This window comes from Piliocolobus tephrosceles, unplaced genomic scaffold (assembly GCF_002776525.5).
Source record: "Piliocolobus tephrosceles isolate RC106 unplaced genomic scaffold, ASM277652v3 unscaffolded_40769, whole genome shotgun sequence".
Classification (NCBI taxonomy): Eukaryota; Metazoa; Chordata; class Mammalia; order Primates; family Cercopithecidae; genus Piliocolobus; species Piliocolobus tephrosceles.
Window position 1 is genome coordinate 3,164 of NW_022325164.1, and position 12,425 is coordinate 15,588.

A 12,425-nucleotide genomic window follows, 5' to 3' on the forward strand; every position below is an offset into this window, starting at 1 on the left:
GTACCAGATTCAGTATCTAAATTGTTACTTCAGTTATAACAACAAAGATATGTTAAACAGAGTTTAAAGGAAATTAACTCAGAACTGTGAGAAGTACAATATGATGTAGTATCAAATTTCTATGTAGATTTTATAACTTGGTGGAAAAGAATAACCAATTTCAATGACATTTGTTTTCATCTGTGATAGTCGTGATTTCCCCCTTAGGATGCCAAAATTGTGCTAAAATTTTTGACTTTTGGAATGTTAGTTCATTTCTTTCCATTCAAGTTTTAATTTTATTCAGTTTGTGAGCTATTGAAATTGTGACTTTTAATTGTCTTCTAAAGAAATGAAGGTTTAGCATAAGATCTGTCTTGTTGAGTTCAGACCAGCCTCTAGTAGGGATTGGCTAACGGTGGCCTGTAGGGCAAATCTGGCCCACCACCTGTTTTTGTATGGCCTGTGAGCTGAGAACGGTTTTTACACTTCTAGATGGTTTTAAAATAAAACAATAATATCTCATGATATGTGAAAATCATATGAAATTCAGATTTCATTGTCCATAAATCAAGTCTTTTTGGAACACAACCACATTTACTCCTTTACGTGTCTATGCTATAGTCATAGAGTTGGGTGGTTGTGACGGAAAGTGACCTACAGAGTCTAAAATATAAAATGCGTACCACTGGCTCTTTACAGAAAAGTTTGTCAGCCCCTGATCTGAGTCCTTTTTGGATCAGCTGACTTGTGTTCATGCTCTTGCTGTCTCGTTTTTTCACACATATATACACGGTTTCCTAATACATTGTCAGTTTTCCACCTTAGAGGATTATGCTTCATTCTGAAGTCTGATGCTACTGTACTTCAGATTTCTTTTCAGAGCAATAAGTCTAGATTTCTACGATTCCAGTCTATAAAAGGCCAGCCTGGTGATTTATCACCTGGTTGTTTGGAGATAATATAATTGAAGGCCTTTGGGAAAAGCTTTTTTGCTCCAAACTCAGATATGCTTCATATTGGGTAGCTATTTAGGTTAGATTCTAGAATTGTAATGTTGATTCCCTGCTTTTAAATTTTTTGACTAAAAATGTTAATTGTCATTTTTGGATGAGCTGGCCAAAGAGAGTACAATATTATTCCGTATTAATAGTCCTTTGCTTATTACCTGTATCCTGTTTTTGTAAAGTTGGACTTTCTTTTCCTTTCTGATTTTTAATACTGCAAAATTGTCAGAGTACCAATTGAAAGTAATCTTTCAACCTTATTAAGAAAATCTTGGTGCCAGTGACACCTTCCCTGACAAATATAGCAGTCCATGACAAAGATGTACTTTTTGTCCTTTCCATTCATAAGATTGTACTTAATGGTATTCCTTTTTTGAATTGTCAGATACTGTCACTGCAGGCAGTGTTATTTCCTGTACCTAAGAGTGTTTCTAAAAGTTGGATCACTAATGATGTCTGCCAAGTTGTATGTACACCAAGTTCCTAAAGTCCTATTTAAGTTAACATTGAATACATACGTAAGAGTGGAAGATGAGGCATAATGTTCTCAGGAACTGTGATAGGAAACAGACTCTAGGCACATGTATTTTTTCTACCCCATGGGCTGTTTAGTTGTAACTTTTCAGTTGGCATTCTGCTTGAATAAAGCAGGCCTCTAATCCTTGTTCTCATGCTTAGGATTTCAGATTTTTGTGCTATGGTATAGCTTAGATTTACTTCTTACTGTAAGAAATCGAACAGCAATGTGTTTCTAGAGTTTTTTTTAGCCAGGTGTGGTGGCACACACGTGTAGTCCTAGCTACTTGTGGGGCTGACATGGGAGGATTGCTGGAGCCCAGGAGTTTGGGGCTGCAGGGAGTTATGATTGCACTACTGCACTGCAGCCTAGGTGACAGAGCCAGACTGTGTCTCTAAAATAAAAATAAAATATTCTTTTTTTAGGTGTGGGATGCAAGTGGCCTAGTTTTTAGGAACTAACAGATAATCTCATTGCCTTTATTCTTCTAATTAAAATGATTGTAAATACTTTGAAGAGTAAGCATGTATAGGAAGAAGGGAATCGGACTCCTAATTTTCAGCTAATCAATGTGAATCATCCCGAAATTTCAGACACGTGCCTGTGCTCTGCAAGTTTTATCTGCCATCTTGGAAGGCTCAAAGCAATTTCTTTCTGTTGCTGAAGATACCAGTGACCACAGAAGGGCTTTTACCCCCTTCTCTGTAATGATCGCTTCCAGCATTAGAGAGTTGCACAGATGTCTTTTGTTAGCTTTGGTGGCAGAGTCATCCTCACAGACCCTTACTCAGATAATTAAGGTAATGTACCAACTGTGGGTTCCAGAGGGGGCTTCTCTGTTTTGATTTTGTCTACGGTTTTACATAGCCCAAAAGTAACTTGACTTAAGAATATAACTAAGTAATAGTTTTATTAAAAATACCCTATTTGGAAGTCTGTACCTACTTGTCTGATCTTACCCATAATCTCTATCTCTGTATGTCCTAATAAATGATTTGCTAAAAATACTTCTTTATCTTTAGTTGTACCAATGAGAATACAAGTATTAGTTTAAAAAAAAAAAAAAGAACTAATTTTTAGTTGTGTGAACATTTTTCTAATTAAATGCTGCAAAATTTGTTTCTATGCTGTGGTTTAATCAAGCCTTTTGATGAACTACTTTTTGTGTTTTACAGTGCCTTGCAAATTTAGTATCAAATGCACCTTATAATCGTCTAAAACTCAACCTGCTGACCAAAGTCTGGAACCAGATAAAGCCTTATATTCGCCACAAAGGTTGGTCGTGTCTTACACCTGATGGCTTCTTTATATCAGTCAGATGCAGACTATTAATAAAAATACATAGATACAGATATATGTATATATTCAAAGCATTTTTACAACTCTTAAGAGATCTCTGCTTCTTCTTCTCAACTTTTCAGGGGTATCAGCTGTTGCAAGAATTGGCCCCTCAAGTCCCAGTGGAAGTGAGCTAGAGAATTAATTGTGAAGTGTAATGCCTGTTTAATGTTCAGGGCAGTGACCAGAGTATCCCTTTACAATTAAGACTGAGCCAGGTGCAAGCAGCCCCCCTCAGGGGTGTGATAGTTCATATCCCTTAGGCATAAGTAGAGGATGGATGGATGGCTAGATAGACAGACAGACGGACAGATAGATACTATCTACTTTTTGGAAAGAAAAACGAATACAAAATTTAGCTTCTTTAACGGTATTTCCTGTGAGGTCAGATAAAATCCCAGAACTTCAAATCTTTACTAACTGCAGCCTTATTATTTCCTCCCACACATAATGTGTATGTGCTATAAACACTTGCCTTTTGTAGATTTGCTTTTCTTTTGTTTGCAAGCTTTCACATCACACCACATTCTGATGAGTTCAGTTTTTTAGGCAGGATTGTAACAAGGAAGGAATAGTGGCTGTTTTCGGTGACATAGTGGGAAGAGCATGGGACCTGAAGTCAATCCAAGGGTCTGGAGCCCACTCCCATTTTTGCCATCTCATGGCCATGGCCCTCTCTGAACCCTAATTTCTTGCTAACAGCAAGAATTATAACTACGTCATAAGATTTTTATGAGGCTCAAATGAGATAAGAGGTGTAAACTAAGTCCAGTTCATTACTTACATTAATGTGTACAAAAGGGACCCAGAAAGATAAGTCTTACCCTAAAGTTTCCCGTCACATTCATGGCAGAAATAAGATGAAAACAACCCCTGCTCATTCCACCGTACCAGCTTTTCATTATCTGCATCTTCATCTGAAGAGAGTGCACCATGTCTCAAAAGTTCCTTTCAAGTATCTGACTTTGTCCTCAAGTAACTTTCTTTCATTAAAATGTTCAAACCCTGAAATTCTTAGGTATGAGCCTAACAAAATATGTACAAGATCTATATGAAGAAAACTGTGAAACTCTGATGAAATAAATCAGATAACTAAATGAATGGACTGGATTCCATGTTCATGGATAGGAAGGCTCAATATTGTAAAGATGTTACTTCTTCCCAGCTTGATCTATAGATTCAGTGCAGTCTCAATCAAAATTCCAGCAAGTTACTCTGCAGATATCAACGAACTGATTCTCAAATGTATATGGATAGGCAAAAGATCCAGAATAGCCGACACAATATTGCTAGAGAAGAACAAAACTGAAGGACTGACATTCCCTAACTTCAAAATCTACTATAAAACTACAGTAATTGAGACAGTGTGATACTGGCCAAGGAAGAGACAAACAGATCAGTGGAACAGAATAGAGAGCCCAGAAATAGACCCACATAAATATAGTCAACTGATCTACAACGAAGGAGCAGATACTTTTCAACAAACGGTGCTGGAACAGCTGGACATCACATGCAAAAAAAAAAAAAAATGAGTCTAGTCACAGACCTTTTATTTAGCTTTTAAAAATATTTCTTGTTAAAATCCGGGGTTCATTCAGTGTACATGCATTGCATTAGTTATCATGTCACTGTAGTCTTTTAAATCTAGAGTCCCCCCACCCATCTTTTTTACATCAAACTGACTTAGGAAAGAATCCAGCCCAATTGTCTTATAGAATGTGAACTCTAAGCTCGTCACCAAAGATAACAAAATAAACCACAGTCTCAATTTGTCAGATTGTTTCTTTATGGTGTTAACTTATTCTCCTGTCCCATGTGTTTCCAAACTGTAAATGAGGTCCAGAAGTTTGATTAGATTCAGGTTACACAAGGAACTATTCTTCATTGCCTGCAGGGATAACTACCATCTTTACGGTACCTGTTCCCATGGTGATAAGTTCTTACTGCTTCCTTTGACAGATGTTAATGTTCGCGTGTCAAGTCTCACACTCTTGGGAGCTATAGTGTCCACCCACGCACCTTTACCTGAAGTCCAGCTACTTCTGCAACAGCCATGTTCTTCTGGACTCGGTAATAGCAATTCAGCAACCCCTCACCTCAGCCCTCCGGATTGGTGGAAGAAAGCCCCTGCAGGACCCTCTCTGGAAGAAACGTCAGTTAGCTCACCTAAGGGGTCTTCAGAGCCCTGCTGGCTCATTCCACTCTGCATTTCCATTGTCGTACTGCCCAAGGAGGATTCCTGTTCGGGTAGCGATGCTGGCTCTGCAGCAGGAAGTGCCTATGAACCATCCCCCATGCGACTGGAGGCCTTACAGGTAGGAGGTTTCATTTCCTTATCTCTGAAATGGAAGTAACCATTCTTCCTTCAGTGTGACTGTGAGGAGCGAGCAGGTAAAACCAAGCCATGTGTCAACTGTGTTTGTGGGAGTCGTATTTTAGGTATGGGTGGTCTATTGTTCTTGTTGTTTTGTTTTGGGGAGGTGTTCCTTGGTTGCAAAATAGCAGATTCATTCCTTTTTGTTCTTTGATTGCAAATTATTTTAGTCACTACAGGTATTATATGACAGGTGGATATAATAGATGGTAAAATAATTCTGAGTGAAATTGTACAGTTAATTTTTCATTTTTGCAACTTAAATGTTTAATTTTTTATAAGCTTCTCCTCGGTCTTGTACCTGCTTAGAGTAACAAAATAATTGTTCCTTCAAAGAAAGAAAACAATCCTAGATAAAAGAGTTTACTTTTTGTATACAAATATGATCTGAGACTAGGCCTGGTCCTGGGGTCTGCTGCTGATTAACTGGACAACATGAAACATGTCCTTTAACCTTGTCAGGCTTAGTTTCTTTAGCTGTAAAATTCAGTTAATACCTAATGTAAAGAATAGTTCCAAGACTTAAATGAGATTACATTAATAGAAAAGCAATCATATACTAAAAAAGCACCATAAGACTATGATACAGTTAATTGATGTCAGTCATGAAATAAAGATCATGGTTCTTAATTTCATTTGACAGATTTCAGGCCCTGTTAAACATAAGCGATTTCTGAAATATTATAACACTTTTCTGGATATTGCAGCCTTGCACTCAGGTCTCAGAGGGTTAATTCCATGCTCTCTCTGCAGGTATTGGCTCTTCTGGCAAGGGGCTACTTTTCAATGACTCAAGCCTACTTGATGGAGCTTGGAGAGGTGATTTGCAAGTGCATGGGGGAAGCAGATCCATCCATTCAGCTTCATGGAGCAAAGGTAATTTTCATCAAAACCACAACGCTTTTTCCTTCTTGTCACTTTATATCCCTCCTTTTCTTCACTTTATATTCTTCTGCCATGTGTCCTTCAATTCTGAGATTTCTTAAAGAGATTTCAGGTGAGGAAGACTATACATTCTTCTGTTTTCAGCTCTTACATGTAAACCCCAAGAATTGATTCGGTAACAAATGAATAAGATATAGCTGTTGATTTCAGTCCTTGAAAGAATGCCTCTGTTAAGAGTGACTGAAAAAAGGAAGAAAATTAGTTGCAAATTATGTTTCCCCTTGATTTGAGGTGATCTCCAAACTAAAGTGAAGTTGTTTGTTAGTCCTAATACTCTGCTTTGGTAATTCCTTTTTCTTGGCAGCTTCTGGAAGAACTGGGCACAGGCTTAATACAGCAATATAAACCGGATTCTACTGTAGCACCTGATCAGAGAGTACCAGTCTTGTTGGTAAATAAATGTCAATTCATAGTTTTCTTTTATTAGTGCTTCGGTTGCAGCTTTATTTTGAAGCTCAGTGATAAGTGGAGTAGATGATATGGTTTCTTCCAGTGTCAAAAATTGTGTTTTATAATCCAGGAAAACATGAAACTAGTATAAGTGGGTTTTATTTTCCATTTCAGTTTATTTGCAATTTAGTATGTGGTAGGCTTATGTATAACATATAACTAGCAATAGTAAAACTAATATTTCTCTTGCATAAAACCTAGTCTGGTTACTCAGCCTGCCCAAGAGACAAAGAGCCAGGAATTTTGTATCCAAAACCATGGGATCAAATTTAGGGCACATGATTGTATTAGTCCATTTTATGTTGCTATAAAGGAATACCTGAGGCTGGGCAATTTATAAAGCAAAGACATTTATCTGGCTCACAGTTCTGCAGGTTATACTAAAAGTATGATGCCAGCATCTACCTCTGATGAAGCCCCAGGAAGCTTTTAATCCTGGTGGAAGGCAAAGGTGGAGCAGGCATGTCATATGGCAAGAGAGTAATAAGCAAGAGGGAGATGTCAGGCTCTTTTAAACAACCAGCTGTCATAGAGTGAGAGCTCACTCATTACCACAAGGACAGCACCAAGCCATTCAAGAGGGATCCGCCCCCATGACCCAAACACTTCCTATTAGAGCCACCTCCAGTGTTGGAGGTCACATTTCAGCATGAGGTTTGGAGGAGGCACACATCCAAACCATATCATTCTGCCCCTGGCCCCCGCAAATCTCATGTTCCTCGCATTGCAAAATACAGTCATCTCTTCCCAATAGTTCCCCAAAGTCTTAACTCTTTCCAGCATCAACTCAAAAGTCCAAAGTCTCAGCTGTGACTCAAGGCAAGTTCCTTCCACCTATGAGCCTGTAAGATCAAAAACAAGTTACTGATTTTTAAGATGCAGTGGTGTACAGGCATTGGGTAGACATTCCCATTCCAACAGGGAGAAAATCAGCCAAAAGAAAGGGGCAACAAGCCCCACACAAATCCGAAACCCAGCAGGACAGACATTAAACCTTAAAGCTCCACAATAGTCCTTTGACTCCATGTCCCGCATCCAGTGCACACTGGTGCAAGGGGTGGGCCTCCAAGTCTTCTGGCAGCCTTGCCCTTGTGGCTTTGCTGGGTGTAGGCCGTGTCCCATTCCCAGAGTTCCACTAGGCAGTGCTCAGTTGGAGACTCTGTTTGGGGGCTCCAACCCCATATCTCTCTTTGGCACTGCCCTAGTAGAAGCGCTCAGTGGGGGCTCTGTCCCTGTGGCAGGCTTCTGCGTGGGCACCCAGGCTTAGGGAATCCTCTGAAATCTAGGTAGAAGCTCCCAAGCCTTCTTCACATTTGCATTCTGTGCATCTGCAGGCTTAACACCACATGGAAACCGCTAAGGCTTACAGCTTGTACGCACTAAGCAGAAAACCAAGCAGTATCTGGGGCCCTTTGAGCCAAGGCTGGGGATGCTGGGAGCAGTGTCTCAAGGCTGTGCAGAGCAGTGGGGCCCTGGGCCTGGCCCCCAAAACCACTTTCCTCCGAGACCTCTGGGTGTGTGATGATAGGGCTTGCCTCAAAGATTTCTAAAATGCCCTCAAGGCTGTTTTCCAGTAGTCTTGGCTATTAGCACCTGGCTCCCTTTTAGTCATGCTAATCTGTCTAGCAAGTAGTTGCTCCGAGCTTGGATTCCTTCTCCAGTATAGGGCCAGAGTGCAAATTTTCCACATTTTTATGCTCTGCTAACCTTTTAATGGTAAGTTCCAACTCTAAGTCATTCCTTTGCTCCTACATCCGACTATAGGTTGTGAGAAGCTGCCACATCACCTGTTGAATGATGCTTAGAATTTCTTTCACCAGATACCCTAAGTCATTACTCTTAATTTCAACCTTATGCAAATCCCTAGGACATGGGCATAATGCAGCCAAGTTGTTTGCTAAGGTGTAACAAAGGTGACCTTTCCTCCCGTTCTCCAAGCTTTTTTATTTCTATCTGAGGCCTCCTCAGCCTGGCTTTCACTCTCCGTATTTCTATCAGCGCTTTGGTCACAACCATTTAATCAGTCTCTGAGAAGTTCTAAACTTTCCTTTGTCTTCCTATCTTCTGAGCCTTCCAAACTCTTTCAACCTCTGCCCAGTACCAAGTTCCAAAAGTTGCTTCCACATTTTTAGGTATCTTTATACCAACACCCCATTCCTTGTTAGCAATTTTCTGTATTAGTCTCTTTTCTGCTGTGTAAAGAAATACCTTAGACTGGACAATTTATTTTTCAGAGAGGTTTGTCTGGCTCACAGTTCTGCAGGCTATACAAGAAGCATGGCGCCAGCATCTACTTCTGGTGAGGCCTCCAGAAGCTTCCAGTCACAGTGGAAGGCAAAAGGGGAGCAGGCATGTCACATGGCGAGAGAGGAGGCAAGAGAGAGATGCCAGGCTCTTTGAAACAATTAGCTCTCGTTTGAATATCAGAGTAAGAACTCACTTATTACCACAAGGATAGCACTGAGCCATTCAGTAGAGATCTGCCCACATCACCCAAAATCCTTCCTCTAGGCCCACCTCCAACATTGGAGGTCACAGGTCAACATGAGATTTGGAGGGGACACACGTCCAAACCATCTCAGCCACTTAATGGATATGTGGTTATAGGCATGGTTTCCTAGTTGTAAAAAGGAATAATAAACCATAACCCCTCAATCGCAAGGCTGTTGAAAAATCGAATGACACGTAAAGATGCTAACACATAGGAGGTAATTCTGTTACCCGCGTCCTCCCCGCCCCCCACCAGCCCCACCATGATTCTATTAAATTCCTGTGATTTCAGGTTGTTTCTGCTACCCCCACACTGTGCCAGTTCCAAAGATGGATGACGGGCATGTGACCACACCAGAAAAGGCTTCTACTTAGTGCTAAAGCAAAATCAGCTCAGTGCTGGTGGTCTTTGCTCCCTCTGCCCTCCACATTCTGCCTATTCTTTTCTTCTTTTCCCTTCACAATTTCTGCCATCCTTGCAAAGAGTTAAAGATTCTAACCCTAGTCCCTGCCTTAGACTGCCACTAAAGCTTCCATATGACTTATGCAGGGAGGTGAGTTGAGCTTTGTTATCAGACAGAACTAGGTTTGAATTCAGACTTTTCCCTTTGCTAGGTAAATGACTTTAGGCAAGCCTCTTAACTGTTCACACTCAGGTATTATTCATCTGTGGGGAAAAGAAAGACATGTTTTCTGTATTGCTTGTCTATTAGTGAGTAATAAATTAAACATTTAGCAGCTTAAAGCAATGTACGTGTATTTCCTCACGGTTTCTGTGGGTCAGGAATTAGGAGAGGCTTGACTGAGTGATTCTGGCTTAGTTCTCACATGAGGTTGGGATCAAGATGCTCCCAGGGTTGCAGTCAACTGATGGGTTGCAAGACTTGATGGGGTTGGAGGATCTTCTTCCAGGGTGGCTCACCCATAGACCTAGCAAATTAGTGTTGGCTGCTGGCAGAACCTCAACTCATTTCCTCCCCGTGAGGACGTCTCCAGAGGGCTGCTTGAGTATCCTCTTGACGTGGCAGGCAGTTTCCTTCACAGCAGGTGATCCAAGGGAAAGAAAGCAAGACAGCTGTGGTGCTTTTTATGAGCTAGCTTTGGAGGTTTCATGCCGTCATTTCCACAACATCCTATTGGTTACACAGGTCAGCCTGTTCAGTATGGGAGGGGACTACACAAGGGTGTAAATATTAGTAGGTGAGTGTAATTGTGTGCCATCATGGAGACTGGCAACCACTTTTTGTCCAGATTCTTCTGGAGTGGGTAGGAAGGGCCCAGACTGGGTTTCCAGGAGCTGAAGTAGGAGAAAGACAGAACTGGTGCGTGAAATACACAGCAAAACCCTGGACTCGATCCATGGGACAGAAACAAAACATACCAAAACCACAGAGATTCGCAAATGAACATGAAATCACATATATAAAGCATAGAAAGGAAACTGTTCACATGGCTACTTTAGAGGCTGTGAAGTGAGATCGTTCTTCAAAGTGCTGAAAACAGAACCTGCTGCCCAGTTTACGAGTGTCCACTGTGTATCAGACCCGGCGCTAGAAACCTTACACAGAGTATTACATTTTATTATCACACAGACTCTGCAAAGTGGTTGAAAAAGCCCTAGCCGAGTGTCAAGTGATCTGGATTCCAGTTCACCCCTGCTGCTGATGAGCAGTTGTATTGTCTCTTTGTGCCTCAGTTTCCTTCTGTGAAAAAGCAGGGATAGTGCTACAGACCCCATTTATTTGTGCCAAGGAATAAAATGAGTTGATACGTGTAAATACTTAGAGCAATGGCTTGCATGGGATGAGCTCTCTGAAGAACATTAGCTGTCGCTGTTACTGTCATCACCGTCTTCAGCCTCCTCTTGATTATTATCACTGTTGTTGCGTAACTTTATCAGACCACAGTCTCCTAATCAATAGGAGTTGAAAGGAAGGCTTAAACACTGCAATTGTTTTCTAAAGTCCTTTCCATCACTGTGGAAGAAGAGCCCATGAAAACATTTACAGAAAGCTGCTACGTTAAGGAAACATGTTTCATTACTAAGGCCATTTCTGGTAGGCTTAGCTCTGAGTTGGTTCTCCTGTTATGTCTTGGGCTGCAGCTTTTCCTTTGCCTCTGTTCCAGGTGGTGATGTTCTGGACTATGATGCTGAATGGGCCTTTACCCAGAGCCCTGCAGAATTCGGAGCACCCAACTCTCCAGGCGAGCGCCTGTGATGCCCTGTCTTCCATCTTGCCAGAGGCCTTCAGCAGTCTGCCGGTAATGTAAGGGTGTTTGCTCACCCTTAAATCATGGCTGGAGCACCAGAGCTAGAATTTGATGCTTTTGCATTTTGAACCAGTATTCAGCATCATCTCTGATGAAAAGGTGCTAATTCTACTTGAGCTGGGGATGAGGGTACTGGGGAACAGCAAATAGGAAAACTTGAAGCCTTAATATATCAGGAAAGCTGTTTCCCCCTTGCGTTAGAATGTAGGTGGTAGAGGCAAGGGTAGCAGAAGCTTGGAAAGCAGAGAGATTTCAGGAAGATTTCGTATCCAAACTTTAAAAGGCCTGAGTTAAAGCCCAGCTCTTCGACTTGCTAGCTCTTTGACTCTTAACCTCTCTGAAACTTGATATTATCATCAATAAGATGGCGGTCATGTGAAAAATAACAAAGTATGTGAAAACACAGATTCGTTGTCCAACACATATAGTATTTGTCTTAGTCTGTTTGAGCTGCTGGCATAAAATACCATAAATTGGGTATCTTCTAAACAACAGAAATGTATTTCTCATAGTTCTGGAGGCTGGAATTAAGATCAAGTCACTGACAGACAGGTTTGGTTCCTCAAGAAGGGCTCACTCTCTGGCTCACAGATGGCACCATGTGAGCCGTGTTCTCATGTGATGGAAGGGGCAAGGCAGCTCTCTGGGGCCTCAGTCATAAGGGCACTCATCTCTTTCATGAGGGCTCTGTTCCCATGACCTGATCTCCTCCCCAAAGCCCCGCCTCCTGATACCATCACCCTGGGAGTGAAGATTTCAACATAGGAATTTTGAGGGAGCATAAACATTCAGAATACTGCTCTTCAGAATAGCGATATGCAGACTGCTCTTTTTCTTTAGTCCTCAGTGACATTTGCATCCATTCTTATTTACATAAATGGGCTTCTATAAAGAAGGCAACTTTAATAAAGGTTAAATGTGATGAGATGCTGTGTGTGTCTTGCACAAAGTGGGTGCTCAGATAATCATGGAATCTGAATTGAACCTGCTGTTTACCAGGGTAGCCTCAAGGTCGCAGTGGGATTCAACTCTTGAATATGGTCTCAGGCACAGA

The 12,425-nt window shown here is 41.2% G+C and overlaps 1 protein-coding gene across 1 annotated transcript; it reads left to right on the top strand.

Moving 5' to 3' along the window:
* Positions 1 to 2,078: 2,078 nt before the first annotated feature.
* On the top strand, positions 2,079 to 11,466 carry LOC113223303 (HEAT repeat-containing protein 6-like; the record flags this gene model as incomplete). Its single annotated transcript, XM_026452785.2, has 6 exons — positions 2,079 to 2,303; positions 2,679 to 2,778; positions 4,801 to 5,156; positions 5,969 to 6,091; positions 6,465 to 6,551; positions 11,228 to 11,466. Coding segments are annotated over 6 exons (1,035 nt in total), but the record flags the coding sequence as incomplete, so codon positions are not given.
* Positions 11,467 to 12,425: the final 959 nt, after the last annotated feature.